The sequence below is a fragment of the Rhinatrema bivittatum genome, chromosome 18 (assembly GCF_901001135.1).
Source record: "Rhinatrema bivittatum chromosome 18, aRhiBiv1.1, whole genome shotgun sequence".
NCBI classification, from domain to species: Eukaryota; Metazoa; Chordata; class Amphibia; order Gymnophiona; family Rhinatrematidae; genus Rhinatrema; species Rhinatrema bivittatum.
Genome location: NC_042632.1, coordinates 51,145,387 through 51,168,155, shown reverse-complemented (window position 1 = coordinate 51,168,155; position 22,769 = coordinate 51,145,387). Strand labels below are relative to the sequence as shown.

At 47.1% G+C, this 22,769-nt stretch overlaps 1 protein-coding gene and 1 long non-coding RNA gene across 4 annotated transcripts in view; one reads left to right on the top strand and one right to left on the bottom strand.

The window, feature by feature from the left end:
• Positions 1-5,691, top strand: part of FGF1 (fibroblast growth factor 1) — a 63,415-nt gene extending 57,724 nt beyond the window's left edge. For all 3 annotated transcript variants that reach the window (XM_029583883.1, XM_029583884.1, XM_029583885.1), the window contains exon 4: positions 1,774-5,691. In XM_029583883.1, coding sequence (XP_029439743.1) covers positions 1,774-1,968 — 195 coding nt within the window. In that variant the 3' untranslated portion in view covers positions 1,969-5,691. The remainder of the gene's footprint in view (positions 1-1,773) is intronic.
• Positions 1-22,769, bottom strand: part of LOC115079924 — a 107,673-nt gene that overhangs the window by 19,425 nt on the left and 65,479 nt on the right. The window lies entirely within an intron of this gene.

Sequence of the window (22,769 nt, the reverse complement as noted above, 5' to 3'; positions counted from 1 at the left end):
CCTTTGACCTATGCCATCAATGCCAGCTGCTGTAGCCTATTAGGAAACTTCATAATGCTGACAGCATTCATTCTGATCTCTCTCTCTCTCTCTCTCTCTCTCTCCATATATGTGAGAAAGGGAAGGGAAGAGGAGGATGCTCAGCTCTGTCTTGGTCTTATCAACCCTCTCCCCATAGCATGAAGCCAGGAGAGGCTGCATGTGATAGCCAAGCAAGAAACTGCTAACATTCCACAGAAAGAGAATCAATTCAAATAAACATATTTAGGGATGATCGGACTGGGACACGGATTTAATGATTTCATTGAGAAAAGCAAGATGCAGCATGGGAATGCAGAGGGTCCTACCTACAGCTGTAGTTTTCGGCTGGGTGCTCCCCCGAAGCTTCCTAACTGTTTGTCACCAAGACAAAGCGTATGCCATCACTGCTAGTGGCATGTGCCACTGCGGCTGGTCCCAGGGAATTGCAGTAATCGGGGGCCAGGAGATGTGTATGCCCAGAACTGTCTCCCCAAGTGGAAACTTGTCCTTCAGCTTTTCACGTTACAATCCGGAGAGGGGCTAATGGCGGAGGGCTCCAGCACAGTGAGTTACAGCATTTTGGGTGGCAGCAATGACACTAGATAAATATTATTATTATTATTGTTGTTACTGTGCATCTGGCTGGGCAGCTAGTTCACACCCTGCACACACAATCAAATCATGATCGTTTATGGCACAGAGTCCCTCGTTGATTCAGGGATTGCAAAGAATTGGATTTTAAGCTACTCCAAACCTATCTGTCTTCCATCCACCAATTACAGAAAAAGAAAAACTGCAAACATGCACATTTTAGCTATTTCCCAGACAAACCCTTGGAAGGAAGTCCAAAACGAATTCAACACATTTAAAGCCTATAATAGCTTAAACTGCTGACCTGTCTCAGCGAGATTTGCAGCAGCTGCTGCCTGCGTTTAATCCCGAGAAGCTCACGCAAGCTAAACGTCTGCTCTTAGGGCCACGTGTACTAAGCATTTTTCCCCATCGCCCCCAAACTTGCAGAAAGTTTTAGGCGGGTCAGGTCCTTTGAGAGATATTTCTTTTCTCTTTAAGGGTAAACAGCATTTAGATTTAGGAAAGACCTGGAAGCTTTTACTGGCCGCCAGACTATATCTTTTTCATGACTTAATACATCTATTTAAGTTCAATTAATAGTGAACCAGATTCGAACCCGCATGAATCTCTTCCACAATCATGCAGAATCTTTACGGAACAAGGTTGCTTTGTGCTGATTTTCTTAAAAGCTAACTTTCCCAGGGTCCCCTTGTGACCACTTACGATGAGAGAGACAGTGCTGCTAAAATCTTGCACCATACAAAATTCTTCACACCCGCCGCCCTAGTGCCGAGAGCACTGTCTCTGGTGTGTCTGTGGGTGGGGGTGTGTGTGAGTGTGAGTGTGTGTGTGTAGATTTCATGGCTAGGCTGGCTGGCTTAGGTCACAGTGAAAGTCTTATGGTTTCCTTAGGGGCGGTTGTAGTGCAGTGCAGCTCCCAATAAGGTGTGTACGGGAGATAACCACAGAAGAACTGGGCCACGGGGTGGCTGCAGGCCTACTCTCCCAACATCTGCTGCTATCAGGGTAACAACAGTACCCTTCTTATCGAGCCCTCTGTTGGAAGCTGGTCTGCTAAAATAGTAAAAAAAAATAAAAAAATAGTTGTACCAGGTGATAGGGAATAATTAACCCAGAGCTACAAAAAAATAAAATAGAATAAACTGTATTCTTTTTCAGCCATCACCGAGCGAGGACTGCCTGTTCTTTGAGCGGTTAGAAGAGAATCATTATAATACGTATAAATCTAAGAAGCACGCCGATAACAACTGGTTCGTTGGCATAAAGAAAAATGGAGCCAGCAAGCTGGGGCCACGGACTCATTATGGTCAAAAGGCGATCCTCTTCCTTCCACTGCCCGTGTCGAGCGACTGAGAGGGTCCGTGCAAGGCGTCATCGGCACCCCTTCACCAACAAGCTGCCAAGCCTCCTGCTTCCCAAAACGGCTTCTTCCTTCTGTTGGCCAGTTTGCTAAATAGCCCCTGGAGTCTAATTTACATTATGCTTTTAGGTATTTCTGTGTTGTTTTTTTTTTTTAAATTGTGTGAGGTAACCCTGAAATATAGAAGAAAAAAAAAAAAAAAAAAAAGATTCGGTACAGATGTGTACAAAGAACACATGGAAAAATGCACTTAGAAAAATGACAGAGATCCCGCTGTAATACTTTGCTGACATGCCTGTCTTTGTTCCACTCGTGCAACTGTTAGATCTACTTTCTTGGAGGCTCATAAACATCGTTCACCGTCAGCCTGTGGTTCACGAGTCGGATGGGACTGTACGGGGTCCTCCTGTTACACTCCAGACATTTTGAACCAGTGCAGGATAAAATGGATCTTGTGCGTCAACGCTAAGGTTAAAAGGACGGAAACATTTGGGAGGGGGGGAGATTTCAGGCCAGTCCTGGATTTCTGACAACCCGCATCCTGTTGCATTTTAGGGGAAAGACCCGGTCAGTCAGGACATTTCACTTAGTAACAACAGAGCGAACGGGCCATCCAGTCTGCTCAGCTGAGATTTGTCCGTTTTAGGTAGCTGCTTCCTTAAATTCCCAAATGCAACTCAACACCAACTCCCGCCTCGCCCATGTCTTCTCGCCGACCTCTTGACCCTTTTCCCATATCTGTCCTAAGCATGCCAGCCCAGCATTTTCCATCTGCAATCGCCCTCTCCTCAGCTCCTGCAGCTTCTCAGTACAGTGGCACCGGATTGACCCGAAAATCTCCTCCCAACCAAGGTGGCCAGATCTGAAACATAAAATCGTCATATGGCGAACCTCAAAATTATGGTATTCTCCAAACAAAAACATCACTGTACGCTGTGAAAATGGAAAAATATGCACTGCAAACATGGGTTGAGACTAAAAATGTCACTACAAATGCATTTTACTATCCAGGGCTTTGTAAACATCAGATCCAAAGCTTTTTTTTTTTTGATTATTCATAGCTTATGCTATCAAGTGCAAGGAAGGGCCAAATACACAAGAGGAAAAAAAAACGTGAACAGCAATTAAAACCATCCCAGAACCTGCCGCACAATCGTTCCTAAGGTTCAATTTAACGCAGATTATTTTTGTTGCTTTTTTTGGGGGGGGGGGGGAGGGGAGGATGTTGGAGGGAGACTGAAGCTTTGATGGTGAAAGGGACGGCTCCTTCCACCCAGCCTAGGCAGAAGGGGGGTGGGGAAGGTGGACGGTTTTCTCTCCCTGCTCTAAGAGGCAAGACCCAGAGGAGAGAAAATACCAATGCACCCACACAGACCCAGGCCCAGCCTTCATCCCCATCCCACGAGAGTTCCTCTCCCCACTCCCCTCGCCCCATGTTAAAAAGCCATGGCCCTCGGCTTCTCCCTCTTGCATACATTCTCGCTCTCTCTCACTTACTCTCTCTCTTTGTTACTTATTTTAATTAACACTGTTTTTAGCTCTCTCGATTTTATTTTATTTTTTTTTTTATTATTTCCCTTCCCCTTTTCTTCTTCCTCTCTTCCACCCACGTCTGCAGCTTAACCTCAGCACAAAATGATGCCCCGCCGCCAGAGAGGAAGAGCAGAGGCAAAGCTCCGAGACTCGCTCGGGGGAGCGGGTACTGTCATGGCTGCACGACCCCGCCCAGGCACGGGCAGTACCACGCGCCCTCCTGTCACCAATGGGGCAGGATGGCGGCTCTGGGGGGGGCCGCCGCCGCCATGCACGGACACCCACACTCAACCCTTCCTCACCGCACTACCCTCTTTCCCCTCCAGGTCCTGCCCAGGTCTCCTCACAGGGCCAAAACTGACCAATCCCAGCTTCATGACTCCTTGCGGCAATGTTTTTGCAGTTTTAAAAATTATTGATCGTACCTCACGAGATAAGTTGAAATTATTGTTCGGAAAAAATAATTATCTGACGTTTAGCGGCCCTGCTCTCGACACGCTCTGAGCTACTACTCCCTCTAAAGCATGCACAGGACACGCCGTGGGACTGTTACCAGAAGGGGCTCAAAATATGGGTGGTTTTTTTTGAACTTTTCAATTAACTTGGCAGCCATTACTGACAGAAATTGTTATATTAGCATGAGCCTATGCAGTCAACATGCAACACCTTCCATCAATACCCTACTTAATTTAAAAAAAAAAAAAAAAGGGTAAATGTTTACTTTTCTCGGACATACCACGATGCCAGGGGATACACGAATTTAAAATGTTAGTCTGTGCACGGAAGGCAGGTTAAAAGATAGATTCTGAGCAATTGCATAGGGCGACCGCCTGCAAGAGCGTTCAGAGACAGAGGCAGTGGATGTGTTCTCTGCCATGGCAAGTTACCAAATACACAAAAGTATTCCTGACAGTTTCCTGCACACTGAGTAATCTAATCCTACACACAGAAAGTTTAGGAGCCCAGAAAAGGAGTAAAATAGCAGATTAAGCTTCTGCAAATATATATTATGCCAAGCCTTTGTAACAGAAATGCTTAGAGGCATGCAAGCATCTCTAATGTTGGAAATCAAGTAGTGCAAACTGGGACCAGGGTCTTACAGGAGATCATGCCCAGGTCACCATTTCACACACCTAACACTGTAACTGTTCCGATTAATGTGTTGTATGTTGTATTTATTTATTCAGTGAAAACTCATTATTTTACAGATAGACAAATATTAATTGTATCTATTCAGTGCCCCCCAGATGCATTACCTGCAGCAGCAGGACATATGGAGAGGCCAATGAAGTAAAGTGTGTTAGCATCATCCGCCCAGGTTAAGGACGGACAAGGGAGCTCTGGGTTCATTTACTAGCGTTAAAGTTAGCAAGATAACATCAATGTCCTAGCAAAAACTTAACTACACTGCCTCCAGGTGCAGTTACTTTTTTTTTGCTTTAATGGGCCTGTGTTCACTTTTGCACAGTGTTTTTCTGTTCATTAATAGGTAATGAGCTGGTTTGCATCTCTTTGGGAAAGGTTTTTTGCCCACAAACTATAACACATGTAAAATATTCCTAAACTAGACTGTGCACGCTAACAGCACATTTTAGCGTTTGTTTATTCTTTGGATTTGTTGCCTGCCCTTCTAAATAGGAAGTTCACCCACAGAGGGGTACAAAGCATTAGAGCGGTAACAAGCAGACAGCGGCTAGTAGCACCTTACAATCCTAGCCCGAGGAAGATGAGGTGCGGGCTAAACCCAAAATCCACGGCAATGACTGAAATTTAAAATGATCTAGCAGTAACAACTAAACAGAATAATCTAGGCGGCCAAACAATAGGTCGCAACAGCAGGTTCAAGGCACTCAGACTGGTGCCAGGCCATTTGCCATAGACGATTCGGTAGCTTTCTAGGGTGGAGGAAGCTAACAGTTTGGCATTACAGGCCTGGCAGAAGAACCAGGCTTTTACTTGCTCCGTATACTTGGCGGAGCTCTTCTGGGAAAAGTAACGCACTTTAGTACATTGGCCTTATGGGGAGAGAATTATAAATATGCATATTATGAGAATAAATGTAATACTTCATTAGTGGAAATATTTAGAGGATTTTTGTTTTGTACACATGTGATCGGTATTTGATCAATCTGAAGGCTTAGCATTTATGCTTTTCCAGGAATCCTAATATTATATATGTTATATGTTTGTGTTTTTATTCATTCCATTTTTTTTTTTTTTACTGTTTTAGTTTCATTTATCTATGGATGTTTTTTGTTCAATAACTGTTTCCTGTGATTTGTATTTTAGAATTTGTTGTTGGCCTCTCTGAACAGTAGTTTCTACTGTAAGATCGACATTCCCATTTTTCTAAGGTCTCATTCGAAACGGATGTTTCCCCACTCTGTGGCCTATGGGAAAAACAGTTCTTCCTTTCACATATAATCCAGGTAACATGGAGAGCGCCATTCTCTTTATCAATGTAGCACTTCGCTGAATACTTGTGCTATATTTTGTGCCATAATGCACGTCCACAGCGGTGACCAACGGAACGGCTCCCTCTGTGTTTGCCGCGCCGTGCGTTCAGCTGATACGTAAAGCCTTCAAAATGGAAATATATTTTTCTCATCGTTGCATGGTCAAGACGCTGCTACTGCCTTCCACCGTCCACGATAACAGCCTGAGCCGCTGGTGGCTCCCCCGTGCAACATGCAGCACCCTAGTAACAAAGAGAAATTAAAGGGTGGTAGATTAACGTCGCCACCTTGCATCCTGGGAAGGTTTGAATGGAACCCAGCAGCTCAGCAATATCATGGAAACAAATATATCAGTAAGGAAGGAATTCTCCAGGTCCCAGCTCTGTGCCGCCCCCTATCACACGGAGGTGCAAACATCATCTTTAGTAGAAGTCGGTAGCAGGTCAATGTGGCCCCTCCAGACCAGGCCTAAGTCACCCTCAGTGCTTCAGTTTCTTAGAGACATGGCAGGGGTCATGAAGGAGCTAGTTTAGGTAAGAGCCTCCTGACCTAGATAACATTTTCTAAATGAAACCCCAGAAGGGGCGCTCGCTCAACTCCACGCTGTAATTTCTACCTTTCAGGGCCTATGATAGGCTGAAATTCAAATCCCGAGAGCGAAGTTGTAGGAACGGACGGACGCCCAGTTTCCCCGAGCAGCTGCTTCTCTCTCCAGATGTTGTGTCCCCCGGTTAGAAACCCCCCCCCCATCCCTCCTGTCCGAGGAGCGTCAGCGCCCGCTTCCTGGGAACCCCCTCAGCCACCCGGGACGGTGCCCCTCCGCTGACGGACAGGCAGACGGAGGGTTTGGGAAGAAAGAGGTCTTGGCATCTGCTTGTGGAAACAGGATTTTGTTTTTCCTTCCTACTTGTTCCTTCCAGTGGAGTGATAGGTGGAGATTGTCCGGCCGGAACAGAAGCAGTCTGCGCGCCCGCTGCCAAACTCAGCAACGGAGATACTGCAAGCCGTATAAATCAGTTCCAGAGACAGCCCGAGAGCTTGCCTGCATACGGTACTAGCTTTCCTGTTTATAAAGTGATGGGGTAGCTGCGTTAGTCCACTTTACTCTGACCTGCTCATTCTGTTTGGACCTGAGGAAGGGAAGGTTAAGCCCCCCGAGAGCTGGTCAAGAAATGTATTCAGTTAGTCCATCTTTTCCTTTGTTAATCTTTATCTCTGTGCGTTCAAGTGGACTTGTGCGGCAGCCAAGAAAGGTCATCCCTAGGATTACTTTCTCTTCCACAGTCAGAGAACCTGCCTCTGCTCGTGCCGGTCTTTCATGAATTCTCCCGCCGTTTCCTTTGGGTTTTGCATCTCAAATCGGAACCGGGAGCCGGCGCCATGAGCCTTCACGGCTGCTGGGGAACTTTACGCTCCCGATTTTCTAGCCCCTTCCCAACGGGCTTAGCCTGGTCTTTTGCAGGGACGGTCCTCGGCCGGGAGCCATGCGCCCACAATCGTGGGGGTTCCTGCATCTTGACACGACGGCAGGTGTCGCTGCCTCGTGGCTCTCGACACCCATCCCCCTCGGAGGCTGTGAACGCCGCCCTCTGACGCCGCGCCAGCCAACCCGAGGAGCAGGGGGGGGGAAAAAAAAAAAAAAAAAGAACTTGGACTCAAACCCAGGCCACAGCACTGCCACCGAGCTACCAGGCCGGCCAAAGTGAGAGAATTTGTCTCCTGGCTGTTTTGCAGTTTCAGAGCATTTAAAAAATAGGAACAAAATGCTCATCCCCCCTCCCCCCCCCCAGTATGCCAGGTGACCCTGAGCAAGTGAGCTCCCCTGTGCTGGAACGCGTCTCTGCCTCATAGGATTTTCCAAGATATTATTGTGAAAGCTGGGTGCAGTGCTGGGTACAGTGATGGCAAGGACCAAATAAGAAGTACCAGCCTAAATAAACTGTGCCTTCTGTGTGCCTCTGGATATATTTTAGCACTACAAGTGGCCATGAGGCGAGCGTACCCCGCAAAATCATTCACATCCGCCAGGCGATTTGAATCCTGGTGTATTCTGCGCTGCCGCCAGGTGACTCGCCGCGGGCTCGCCGGAGAAAGATTCTGAACTCCCGACAAGGTCCGTTGCGCTCGTTAATGAGCCGCGACGATGCTTTATTCTTTTCACCTTTTGAGTTTTAAGCTGCCAGAAAGGGATCCTCTTCCTTTCCTGCCCCCCCGGGTGAATGCGAGCTCTGCGTTTGGCCTCCCGGCAGAGAGCGCAGAATGACTTTGCCCGTAACCGCGGCGCTCTTCCCACAACGCAGAGACTTTTCCTCTCCCAGCCAAGCCTTCGGCTGCCTCTGCTGTGCACCGCAGAACCAGGAATCGCTCACGGAACCGAGCCCGGCTTCTGATTAGGTCCAGAACCCAATCAGCGTCAGGCCTGGGGTGAGGGGCCCCCCAGGGAAGGCCCCCTGTGCTGTGGGCTGCAGAAGGCAATGGCAAAAAACCACCGCGCTATTCTGTCAGGGAAAAAAAAAAGTCACCGGCACCAGAAAGGTAGAAACAGGAGGGGGGGAAAAACCCCCAGAGAGCAGAGAGTCCTGGTTTGGTTTCACCTCCGTGCAGCTATGGACTCCTAGTGTTGCCAAGAAAAGCATTGCTGCCAGGTAAAAGCAAGCCTGGAGCTTCCTACACAGAGCCTTAACCCTGCTAATGGATTTTTTGGCCCTTAAAAATCAATCGCAAACTGAACTTTTTCCTTGTCTGCACGTCCATATTAGTATTCACCATCAGCTTCACAGGAAGCCAGCACTTCCAGGGAAACATTTCCCCTTGACTTTTACGTAAACAGTGGCAATTCCTGGCAAACAGTTTTGCAGCACAGAATAAACTGTTGCTTTGCGTCCTCTTATCACCCAACCGCTTGGAAGACGTAGGCCACTCGGCACTCAAGCACTTGGCTTGCCAGCTGAGGGCGCACGGATCCTCAGCAGAGCGCTGTGCACCTGTCGAAGGTAGACTGTACCCTCTAAATTAGAAGTTATTTTCTCCAGTATCCGGGGTCTGGCATCTCTTCAGTCCCATATAATGCTGCAGCTGTCGGGGAGGCTACAGGATTTCACCGCTGTTTCCTAACGGGTCCGGGTAGAAACACAACAACATCTGCTCATGAATCAAAGAAAAGCAAAACAAAACTATTTGTACACACTTTTAGTATTTTTTTTTTATATTTTTGCCTCAGAGAGCTATAAATGCAGAAGGATGCCCCGGGGTGAGGGGGTAATGACTGCTGAAGTCACCATGGCCAGGGGTATATGGCATGCCAGACCCCTGCCACCCCTAACTGATAACAGGGATTCTCCTCGCCCTCCATCTGTGTTCTGTAAACTCTCACACCCGTGGGGGGGGGGGCACCATTCCAGGTTTAACCCTTTAATAAGGTTGTACATGAAAAAGAATAATGGTTTTGCTGGATGTTTTGGTTTTTGTTTCTATTCGTAATTCAAGGTTATAGACGGCCTGCTTCCCCCAAAAAGGGGATCCAAAATGGTCATATAAAGAAGGCATCAGGATAAAATAATACATCACAAAGAATACATTAATATAACAATAAAATCTCTAATACAACCAATCATATCCCCCCCTCCTCTTGCTAGGAAAGTGAAAGGTCATTTTACACAGCTAAAATAAAAATAATAAGAAACTATCATCGTAAATATAAAAATGCAATACACCTACAGCAAGTTATTACAACAGAAAAAAATGCTAACCAAAGAATACAGACGAAAAGGCCAATGGGGAAGAAAAGAAACCTTACTTTCCTTTTTTCAGTGGTTTTTGGATCTTAGCTTGTGTTAAAACTATTGAACGCCCGCTGAATCCATTTAAACGCCTGTTAAAGGTTTAGTGCGTGCTAAAAACTCAAAAAACCCCAAATGAAGATTTCCTATTAGTTTGAAAAAGGACAACGTACATCGTCGACGTTTTCAAACGGCTGCGCACCCCCCCCTGCTCGATAATGATTTTCCCCGCTCTGGAGGGTTAATTTGTTTCTTTCAGTCTGCTGGGAGCGCACAGCGCAGTCTGCCTATTCCGGGGGGGTGGGCAGCGTTCTCACCAAGCGAGGCACGCTGCTGCACTAACGGACCGGTACTGCCATCAGAAGCTCCATGGAGCCCAGCATCCTGCCTCCGACAGCGACCAGTCCCGGTCCCAAATACCCGGCAGATCCAAAAAAAAAAAGATCTATTTCATGTCAAGCAAGCCCAGGGACAGCAATAGCTTTCTTTATAGTCTGCCTGGCTGAAAGATCCTTAAAGAGACAGTGCAAAGCGAATGCTGGAGTAGCCCCACAATGGTGCATGATGGGTGTGTGAGAGTGACGGAATATATCTCTATCATTGCACACAAGCTCCGGGAAGGATTACACTGCAAGTGAGGCAATGACTTCTCTTTCTCTGCTTACCTAGCGCCTGCCGTTCCAAAGAGTGGATTCTTCTCTATATTAATACAGGGGCTCCAGATGTGCATGGCGGAGTGTAGTCAGCGACGGTCGCCTGGGGCCGGGCCGCTGCTGCAGGAGATGTCAGAGAGCCGGGCAGAATCAGCAGCGGGAGGCAGGATCTGACCCACAGCAGCGGGTTCAGCACCACAGCAGTGGCGGACGACAGCAGCAGTGGAAAAGGATTCCCAGGCCCACCAGAGGCAGGGGAGCGAAGCAAGGTGCTGTAAGAAGCCAACGTTTCAAAGCTATTGTGGGGTGCTAAACGCAACACAAGTTGACTCCCCTCCCCAGGCACGGTGAAAGAGCTTCCTCAATACAGGGGGGGCGCTCAGGCACCCACAAGGCTGGAACCTATGATGAGATAGGGAGAAAGGAGAAGAGAAGGCCGGTTTCGCTAGATGTGGCCAAGCCTCAACAAAAACGGCAAACGATCCGGCCTATCGTTGTGATAGTAATAGGAGGGGACCACAGAAAGCGGCAGCGTGGAAAAAAATAAAAGTCTTGACCGCAGTCAGGTTAGGAAAACGGACGCTCAATTCACCAGCGTCCATTTTCCCCCGAACCCATGGCTGTGCGCGAGTTAAGGAAACAGACGCTTCGTAAACTGGGCGTCCGTTTTCCTAACCCCGCAAAGTCGCGTCTCCTGAGGGCCCGGTGCCAAGGATGCGCCAGGGATGCAGAATTTATTATCCTCATTAACGTATCGCGTCGGGGGCACCCAGGAGAGGCAAATGGGCGCGCGTCAGGGAAACAGGCGCTCAATGCGCGCGCCCGTTTTCCACGCGCTTTTATCGCATCGGCCCCCATAGTCTTTTCTCCTCACCTCTATATGTATCGGGGGGGGGGGGCTATAAAATAGAGAGATTGTAAGGGGGAGGCGGTGAATGACAGAGGGAGGAATGGAAGCGGAGATCAGTAAGAGAGGAGAGAACGGAGAAGAATGTGAAGGAGAGGGGAGAGGGGACTCCGCTGGGCCTCTCCTTTTCTTCATGGCCCAATGGCTGCTGAAGGAGACTCTGGGCTCCGAGGAGAAAACTCGGGGCACGAGCCCCATGTACCCAAGGCTATCACCCCTGTCCACAAGGAATATGCATGAGATACATTTGCATCTATTGGGGGCTTCAGGTTATGCAGATTTGCCTTGTGTGTATTCATGGTGGTTACCCTGGAAAAAAAAACAAAAAAAAAACTGACTATGAGGTCATCAGGGGAAGCCCAGTGGGTCCAATTCAATTCAATGAGTCCCGGCCAAGCTCTGGACCTGGACCCACCGATAACAATTCGGCAGAATAATGATGCTGTTTTAGGAATATGCCACCTCCTGGAGTCGCTGCTTTCAGTCTGTGCTAATGTTCAGATAGGAAAAGAAAAAAAACCTACAGCAAGTGAGTAGCATTAATACGGGATTTCACTCACTGCTGCTTGTTCCCTTTTGAATTCTGGCATTTTTTTTATTTTTAATTAATTTTTGTTTGAATATTTACATGTCAGGGATATCCCAAACACTGTAGACCAATGAGCAATAGCCTGCCAGTCGTGACCAATGTTATCTCCTGGACAAAAAAAGAAACAGGAAGGAGAAAGGAAGCTACAGTAAAACAAAAAACCGTCCACAGGCAGGTGAGAGAAAAAGGATTAGATCCATGCGTGCCCAGAGCCCCCGGGTGTGGAAAACCCTCTCACAGCTCACCCTATTGATCCAAATAAACATCACCAGCTTGGACTTTGCTGCTGTACTATTTTAAACCTATACCTGTGAATAGTGCATTGCATGGGCAGTTCTTAATTTCAAGATTAAACGCACGCACACACGCACACACAATAGTGCACGGAAGCCCTGACAAGCTCATCTCCTGGTTTCCAGGCATCAATCCATGCTGTCCTGCAGCTGAACACATTGACCACAAGGGGGCACCTCAGTTAGGCACGGTGTCTCTTCAAGACGGCAGTGTGCCTGCCCTGTTGGTCCACTGCATAGGAATAAGGAGATCATCTCCCACTTTCTATGTTGATCTTCATTCCTAGGGCTTTCTGTGAGAGGGCAGGGATACCTCTGAGGGGAATCAGTACAGGCACTCAGGCTAGCTCTTCTCTACCAATCGGAGAAAGGAAAAAGCGCGTTGTGTGTGGAAGCTAAGTGAGCTCACTGTCATGCCACTGGCTGGATAAGTTCTACACTTTTATTTCCCCTTTGTCTATAATCATGCCTTCTACCCAGCTTTTCTGAATCTCCTGGAAGAGGGAGGAGGCAGAGAGAAACGTTTGAAAGAAATGTGAAATCACCTGTTCCCCGTATGTATAAGGTCTTGAGTGATTCCAGGTTTTAATGTCATCTGTTTGCAATGAAGGGAGTGACCTTAAATGAGCATCCTGCCCTTTCCCCCAACCCCACCAGAGCTCCCCCTTCCCCTCTCCTCCATTGTAATCTTGTCATAGACCTGGGGGTCCTCTCTCGCCACCTTGCACTCAGGGCCTGGGGAATACAGAATACAATGGAAGCCTAAAGTAGAGATAGTGAGGCTGACGTCTGTGACACTAAATGTGGTTTTACTGTTTAACAATAGATCTTTAACCTCAGGGCCCTCTTTAATTAGCAGGCTGAAGGCTAGAAATTGCAACCTTCCATATCTTTGGCACCCATTGGGAGAAAAGAGATCAACGGGTTGCCTACAAACAATCCCCAAGGAAGCTTCTGTAATTGGTCCAGATGGTTGAATAGTAGAGAGTGATATAACCCACTCAAGACTCCTTCAGTTTAGGTTGGGATAAGGAAGTTTTATACTTAGGGCAAGAGCAGGTTAACTGTGAAAAAATGATGTTAAAGATAAACGTAGTGTGTTTAATTTAATAGCAGAGACTTTTTACCCAAAAAAACCTTTTCTGTAAGGAAACTGGTGGTGGAGAGGGAGGGTTGAGGTTGGGGGAGTTAATTCAATAGTGTCAAGGGAGAGATTCTGAATGATGCTCCTGGCTACTGCAAATAAAAAGATTTTAAAAGCCTTTAAAATCCTTCCTGAACTCAGAATTAGTCAAGGACTTGTAACATCAAGGAAAGACCAGACGTCCACTGTAAGAAGCTGGAATTGTTTGCACTGGGCTGACACTTGGGAAGATCCCCTGGAGAATTCACATCTAGAGTTACTTCCCATAACACCTGCCCTGGCCCATCCTCCTTTCCCGAATCTCTAAAGGGTTCAAGCAGTCATGGCATGGATTGCCCCGTCTCATTTCATCTTCTGTTGGCCACCCTTGGCATGCCGTATGAGATCCTTCCTCCACACCCAGGGCTGCTGAGCATATTGAAATAAGACCTCTTGTGGGATTTTTAGGGTAAATAATATGCTTCATACATCTGACCATCACACTCATACCCTCCAGCCTCAACTGGTTCATCATTTGAGCCGACCTGACCTTGGTCTCTAACTCGACAGATATTCAGCATTGTCCCCGATGACCAACGCTTCTGCCAGTTTTATTATTGGCTTGGGAAGAGAGGACAGTAACACTAACTAATAACCCTGAACCCAAAGCCGCTGCAGACCCTACGAGGAATAAAAGCATTGTTAGGCTCCAGCAATGGCTTGGTCGGTCTCTACCTATATTTGCATAACTGGAGATTTGAAGAATTTGCATAAATTGGCAGGGTTGAACTTTGATGATTGAATCTTGTGAGCACTAGTGTCAAACTTGTGCTAATTCAACACCTTTTTTTTGTGTTAGAGAAAAACTGGAAATCACCATGTGGGGCAGAATTGGGAATCTATGTCAGCGCTATTGTTCTCCTTACTGCTCTAGAAACTAAGAGTCGGAGCATTGTTTTCTGCTTATCGGGTCTGCTGTAGCCTCACCCCCTCCCCTCCTGTCCCATGTTAAAGGCATGTGGAGAGAAAGGAGAGGAGGGGTTGGGAGCAGACATAGCAGCCTGCATCTCTCTGTGAGAGCAGAGGGAGAAGGAGGAGGAGTACAGTCGTGCAGGGTGGACTCAGGGAGCACCCCCTCAGGAGCAGTGCAGAACCACTGGGCTGGGCGTAGGTTCTCCTTGAAGCAGCAGTCCTAGGCCGCGGGCTATTCGTCGAGCCACTAGATGTCATCCTCTCAGGGCACACGCATCCCTGGCCCGGGTCCTCCATCTGCGCAAAACGCGCCAGCCTGGGAGGGGGCTTCAACAGTGTCCTTTATTTATTTAAAATTATTTATAGACCGCATGCTCCAAAGATTGTGGCCGTTTACAATAAAATGCGCACAAATCAGTAAACAAAAATGGCACAACGAACAAGATATACACAATGTAAATGCTAACGTGCCAGAAATTAACTTATCGGTGACTATCCTTGAGATGGAGTAAATGGGAAAGAGCATGGTATCAAGATAAAAGTTGTTAAAAATTATTCCTGAGCAATCAGTACATAAACATTTTGATAGAAACATCAGCACACATTCTACCAGTTCTATTGATTGACCACATTAAATGTCTGCTGAAATACTCGTGTTTTTAGGGCTTTTTAAAAATAATCTGGTATCTACCATCATTCTTAGATACTCGGGCATTGTGTTGCACATTACGGAAAAGTTAACAGTTCCAGACTTCTTTTAAATGAACACTGATGCACGGTAGGGATCCGTAACAAACCTTTATCTGCAGAACGTAAGGATCGTGACGGAGTTTCAAGGCGCAATGCTCATCCTAGCCATCCTACCCCTGTATCGTTGATTAACTTATGAACCACAGAGAACACCTTTCAACTGATATGAAATTAACTCATGGGACATTAATGGCTCTGCACCCACCCTAGGGTCAGCCCTGCCATGAGCCTTCACTCGTAGCTACCTGGCAATAAATATCTAGCTCCCCCCATCTCCCCGGTGTACCCACTCTGGTCATTACAGCTGTGGATCCTGGCCAGAAGCCGTAGATCGAGGGCTCCTTCTGGAATCCTGCTCCGCAGGTCCTAAGAAAAAGCCACTGCACGATGCTTACTACTCCCTCGTTCCCAGGGGCTATGAGTGCTGACCCTGGTCCCCCTGCATGGCGCTGCCCATCACCAGCACCAAGCCCTGCATCCTGCTTCAAAAGAGAGAAGTCCATTAAATCCGTTTACAAGCTTACGTCTGTAATGCCACAGAAAATAAAGCGAGGAGAGCATCATGGGAAAGTCTGCACATGCTGATGTAAATTAGTTTAAGAAAAACCATGTTTTAATGTATTTATTTAAGAGGCTCAGTATGTTTAGGAGAAGCTCAGAAAAGAGGGGAAAAAAAAAAAAAAAGCAATAATGTTTTCGACAGGAAAGAGCCCACAGCGAAAGCACTTCAGGATCACTGTTGTTCAGCTGGGGCCATCTAGGCAGAGGGTAGGGAAGGAAGTCAGCAGCCCTGTGTGCACATCCCACCATAAAGTAATCTTAAAGGACCATGAACTATTGATTTCAAGGAAAAAAAAAAAAACAAAAACCTGGAAAGCATTTAAGAATCCTATCTATTGACAATTTCCTTTCCATGTTTATCCTGTACCAGGAAGGGAGGGCAGGAGAAGTCAAACGAGCATCTGCCCCCATGGAGGCTCAGCCTATTAAACAAATTGCACTTTACATTAAATAAACAAACATTTTGTGGTGCTCCCACTTAAAGAGAAAGGAATGCAAATGTCTGCCTAATGGGAACCCATATGTTCGGCTGAGTAGGAACATAAAAAGCCTAAAGCTCCTCCGGGTTCAGCTCGGACTGTCACCCCCATGCCCGGCCCTCGGTGACCAAATAACGCACAGCTTCATCCTCGGGCAGGAGCCCTCCCCTCACTGGAGACCATTTGCTGCTTTACCTTCTCCAAGAAATTATCCAAGCCCACTGCTGTTTTCCCCCAGCCACCCCGACTTTGAAAGACTGGCAAGCTGTGAATGACCCTGGGGCTAGCTTCAGACCACTAAGTTTTAAGCGCACTGCTTACATTTGGCCTCACTGCTTGGATTTCTGATTTTGTGCTCTGTCCACGCTCAGGACAATCCATTTACAATGCGGCTAGGGTAGTGCTTGCTGACTAAACCTTGCTATTTTCCAAAGATTTTTTGTTCTCATGCGTAACAGAATGGGAGATCCTTTAGACGAAAAGGAGTAACTTGTGCCACGACTAGGCCGGTAGTGCTCAGTGAGACATCCTTTTAGGCGGCAGCAGGAACAGCATACATAAGACCAGCAACAGCAGGTGACGCTCTTTCATAAGCCTGGGTTTCAGGTGTCACGTCGTGTGTATATATATATATATATATATATATATATATATATATATATATAATTTATAGTTTGAAACCTCTTCAGTGGTGAGAGAGATAAGAGATGCCATGATGGGTCAAATCAACGGTCCATTGAGCCCAGCATCCTATCCCCAACAGTGGCCAGTCTGGATCACTTGGAAGAAGCCAGCAGATTCTAATAGCAAAGTCCGTACCCGATTGCTGACTCCTAGAAGACTGAAAATGGAAACATTTTAAACCCTCTACTGAGATGCATTTCCGGAAGGGAGAGATCCGTATTCAGACACAGTCTGGATAGAAAAGTTAGAAAGATAAACCTATCCGGCTAACTTTAGAAGTAAGAACATAAGAACATACGAAAATGCCATACTGGGTCAGACCAAGGGTCCATCAAGCCCAGCATCCTGTTTCCAACAGTGGCCAATCCAGGCCATAAGAACCTGGCATTTGCGCAACTGAATATGGCCGGCTATCTTAAAGTTAGCCGCTAACTAACTGGGAGATGCATCAAGCCTCGGTAGGGCTCCAATGCGTGTTAAACAACGTATATATCACACGACAGAGCACTATGACAACGATATCACAGGGATGTGCTGTTGGTATGCGTTTAATGGTTACTTTTCTTAAAATTAGAGGAGTTGGGGAGGCTTCGAGTGGCAGCCACGGGTTGAGCCAGGAGTCACCTCTGACCCCCACTCAACTTTTCTTTTTGCCAGCAACATTTTAAGAGGCCGGCCCTTTAAGGTGATGGCAGTCCCTTGAAGTTGGGGCCTCCATCACACCTAAAGGGTGCTAACCATATTTTTTTGTCCCGTGGTGTTTGGCTGTGAGACAAAAGAACGCGCCACAGAGCCATGATATTTTCTCAGGGGAGGGGCCTCACTATTGTGGCGACACCCCACCCCTGGCAATAGTGGGACACCCCCTTGTGAAAAAACAGCATAGTTTAATGCATCCAGGCATAAGCCAGCTAACTCAACCCCTCCCAGTTACAGCCCTGGAACACCCCTAACTTAGCTACCTAAATTCTAGGTGGCTATCTTATTAGTCGGCTAGAATTTAGCTGGATAAATGTCCAAATATTAATTTAGCCAGCTAACATCTGAGTTAGTTGTCTAAATGCTTTTGAATATGGACCTCGGAAATTTAAGAAAGAGAGAGAGAGTGGAAAATGTAACTGTGGGAACAAGCGGAGATTCCCACAGGCCTGGAGACAAAATGAGTCTGATTCCAGCCTTTCTTAAAACATAATCTTTATTCACAACTTCAATCATATACACCACATTAGACTGCCTTTACCTTCACACAATATACTCTCTCTACTCACAGTTTGTACTGCTTCATCTCAGCTCAGTGTTTGGACACTGTTACGTTACAGGAGCTGCCTTCCTCCTGGAGACCCGGGCCTGGTCTGGTTATCCCCACCTGGATCCCAGCTCTTATTCCCCAGTCTCTGGCTACACCCTCTGAGCCCCACGTACCCTTCAGGCATCCAGCACAGGTCCTGCACAGGTAAACAGGGGAACACTAGGGGCACTGCCTCACAGTAACATTTTGGGCATTTCATTCCTGAACAGGAAGAGCTGACAGCTCTGAATATTGGTTAAACACTATTTCACCTCCACATCTTTTCAAAAAGGGATTCTCGGAGCAATGCTAGCCATGCATCAGTGTCATAGGCTTAAAGTGAACAAAATATGTAATGACTGTGCCCTGTAGAAATAAACTTCTTTTGGTTCTAGTTCTGTTCAAATCCAGAGCCGTTCTCCAGCCCTTCAAGTTTTGTGTCCACACTCAGAAATGTGAATGGTACAGTTTAGAATTTTTGCCTGAGAAACATCATGGAAGGTCATGGGAATCTGAATCAGGTCAGAGTCGTGTAACATCTCTCGGTAACCATCAACTCATCTACAAAATGAATAGATTTTTCCATGCACGTCTTGGACATGTGCTACTGGTGAATTCACCTCGGAGTTGACGGGAGTGTATATTTCTGAAAGAGTAACCTGTAAAGCAAGTGCTAGGATCCGGTTTAGGAGGAAAATCATTAAATGCTAATTATTCTTTTGAACATTACTAGAATTCAATAAAGTATGGGGGACAAGCACAGGGGCATCATTAGTGGTGATAACACATGGAGGGTAAAACTGGAGATCAATTAACATCTGTGGCTTCGAAATAGGCAGACTGTGAAAGTCAGAATGTTTTTTTTTTTTGTTCATTTAATGTTTGGGGTTTTTTTTTATTTGATTCATTTACTGACCTGAAAACCCCTCACAAAGAAATAAAAATAAGAGAGTCTCCCATAGCCCTGGAAGAAGTGCCTCCGGGGCCCGGGCCCACCCAGCTGGCCTCAAACTGGATTATTTTTGTGACGAGTGGGGGTTTGAGGGGCACAGGGAGACCCATCCTGGCAAGACAGGGCCGCAGGATCAATTGTGAAAGGAAGAAACCTGTTTCATTTTTATTTTTTCACAGTGAATACGAGCCGACCCAAAACCTTTCGGGCATTTTCATAGGAGGCCATTTTCAGTTCATTTCAATCAAAACAAACCGAAAATGGCCTCATCTGTTGTGGTTTTTTTTGCATTTGTATGAAACGAATGGCACATCCTAAGCGTGCATATTCCATGCTATCCAGGTAAAGTCATGTGCACAAGTCTGGTCAGAAGTATCGCAGTATATGCGGAGGGAGATTTGTGCATGTTAAGTCCCACTGAATCTCCAGAACAAATTACAGGAGTAACTTTCCCTGAATAAATCTGAGGCTTGCTGCCTCACTGAATATTAACCTCTGTTTTTTTAAGAATGGGAATAGCAGAAAAGCAAGAGACACGCGAGAGTAAAGTGGAAGCAAGACCATCTGATTTGCTTATTTGCCTCTCTTCTGGGCACAGCTTTTTACATAAACTTTACCACCACGAGGGGTGAGAGGCCATAAAGAGCGCCCTTAGTGCCAGCACTCAAATTCAACTCAGAGTGATTTAGGAAGTCTCTCTTGCCTGAGGCTTCAGTCAGGGGCAGGAAGGAGGCTATTAACTGTAAAGGACTCTCAGGATCCGGCTTCCTCTGGAATTACAGCCTTGGAAAACAGGCAGGCAGGAATCTGAGCAGGATGCTGCCGCCATAAAGCAATCTGACAAGTGCGTGTCAGTCTTTGAAAAAGGGGATGGAAGCGAAGCGGAATGGGCGCAGATCCACCTTCCTAATACCTCGGGGGCTGCAGCCAGCTTCAGTAGGAAATGCCCTCCTCTTTTTCTTGTCTCGGACAGGAATGCTCAGCCGGGAACGCTTGTGTGCTGGAAAAGGTTTTCTTTTAGCTCGCTTTGTGTGTGCAGAGATGAGGGGGCGCCAGTGGATAAAAAGGAAGGGTTTTCCTTCTGCCTTCCAGGACTGCACCTTCTAATTGTTCGTTCTGCTCAGAAACTCTGGATGTGATGCTCATGTTCAGAGTTATAACAGCGGGGGGGCCCGTACTCGGGGGATAAGTGAGAAGTTATCCAGCTAATGAATATTTGGGAACTCATCCGGCTACATTTTAGTAGTGAGGCTGCACTAATGAATATACCTCCAAAGTTAGCCGGATAAGTTTATCCGGCTAACTTTACTATTCAGACGGACTGACTATGGCCCTGAACTTTTATAACCACAAGAGGGAAGGCCAGGTCTTGCTCTTTCGGAACTGAATACTAGAGGGACAGAGAGGTAACACGCCAAGCTGGAGGCCAGGGAGCTGCTGCAGGCATTTTCCTGCATATCCTGCCTGGACGTCAGGTGACAGAACCCAGGATTTCTTTCGGTAGGCTGCAGATGTTGATAATTAACAGCACTTTGCTTGGGACAGACCCGGGGGGGCTCAGTGGCAGAGCTGTGTGCTGCCATGGGGAAGGTCCTCACGTTGGTCCATGAACTTGGGTGTTCTGGGACTGGCGATGCTGCAGAGGGAGCGCTCACAGCCCCTGGGTGAGGGGAAGGAGGTCATGATCATCATTAAGGGCGGCGTCTGATGGCCAGATTCAGAATCTACGATTGCAGGATTTCAGAAAGGGACCTGGCGCGCGGTTCCCAGCTTCAGGAGCAACGATCAGACTAGGACCAGTGGGAGGGTGAGCCTATTAAAACCAGGGGGGGGGGGGGGGGGAAAGCCCAGGTACGGGAGCTATAAATGAAGGGTCACAGTGCCGAGATGCCAGCACTGGTTCCAAGTGAGCTGGAAGAAATAGGAGACGGAGAAACTACCAGACAGAAAGCCAAATAAACCAAAAAAAACCCTATTATAACGAGGGGGGAACATTGGTGCCATTGGCCAAAACTGTTCCACATTCCAAGTCTTAATCATTGTGCTGGGCTCGCCCCCTTTTACACACCTGAGAGTCCATCTAAAATTGAGTGCAGATAAGACTCCAGCAAAACTACTTTTCAATTATCCTGCAAAGTCCTGGACATTGAAAACTGATCTGCCAAACTCCAGGAAACGTTCTGCACCCAAGGCCTTGGCTCTATTCCATTTCTTCTTACAATCACTCTGCTGGAAGCACCTACAGAAGAGGCGTTTTAAATTCGTACACATCTGAAACGCATGAGCAGTAATAACGGTGTAAAAACTCCTCACACGTTTCAAAGTGCCTCATTTGCTTGTTAGGTTTTTACAGGAGGTTTAATCTCCTTAGTATGATCAGGGTTCAAATGTTTTGTGTCCACAGTGGTGGTTGGTGGGGGGGGGGTGGACATTAGACTCCTCTCGTCCCCTGCCCCTCCATATTGTACAGGGTTCTTACTCTCAGCCAACAGGCCATGAAGAGAAGTAGCTGAGCTCATGGCTCAAACCTTACACTTGATCTTAGCCAAAAGGAGACCCAGAAGCAATCTATCTTGTGCTCCTTCAGATATCTTCCTGGGTACTGCCAATTTGGGGATTTAACAGGTGGTTTGATCCTCCTGCTTTGACAATGGTTGTAACATATTTGTATCCCCAATGGACTCTAGTGGCAGTGCATTACCCCCTGCTTCTCCCACCCCAACACCCATCTTGTACAAGTTCTTAATCTTAATCTAAAGACCAAGAAGGGCTCGTCCTCATCTCATCTCTCTGATCGTACACTTGGATCTTAGCCAAAAGGCTGAGATCTGATCTGCCATTTGCCCAGTTACACTCTGTACTTTCCTCTAGGCGCACAGAACTCAGAAAGCCACTGACCCAGTCTCTGGAAGGAGCCCTAGAGGGGCTCCCAGCACTTACACAACCCCTCCCCGTGCACGGCGCTGCCCCTGGTGCCGACATTACATGGGAGAACCACAAATCCCACAAAATAAATAACTGTACTTATAATGCCATCGTGGAGGGGGTTCTGCTACCTAAATGCCCAAGCTTCAGCAGCTCCCTGCTGCCAGTACCAAGAAATCACCACCTCACCCAGATCGACCTACATGGGCTAATCCAGCCCTGACTTCTACCCCACTGCTTGCAGGGAGATGTAGTTCCTACTTGTCTCGGGGGCCATCAGAACTAAAGACACCCAGCATGCAGTGGGCCAAAGCCAGGACTGGAACAGCTCCTTTGGCATGACCCTAATGGAAACCCTATCGGTCAGTCATGGCAAATTACATAAACGGGTGTCGCCTAGCAGCAGGGTCATCACCCATCTGAGTTGGCCCCTTAAGAGAGGCAGGAGCTAGAGGGTCTGGAGGCGCTGGAATCATTGGCCATGTGAAAGTCTGAGCCTATTAAAGGATCATTTATCCCCTCCCCTCTTTAGCCTCTTCCAGGTTCAAGAATGCCTGGGCTGGGTGGAAGCCTATTTGCATAAATCTCTTCAGCTGCCTGAGAGATTAGCACTTGTGTAAAGCAGCTGCTGCCTTAAGCACAGAGGGAGAGTGAGAAGCAGCAGAGACAGGGCAGGGAGGCAGTACAGAGACAGGAGAAACAGAAATTAAAAAGGGCCATGAAAACCCAAATAAGATGGGGGTAAAGAAGAGGCGTGGGGGTCAGGTGGAGGGGGCTGGTCACAGTGTTAATTTTAGAGCCCCCTCCAAAAATAATAAACTCAGTTCTGGTTATGGCCCTGGTTACTCGG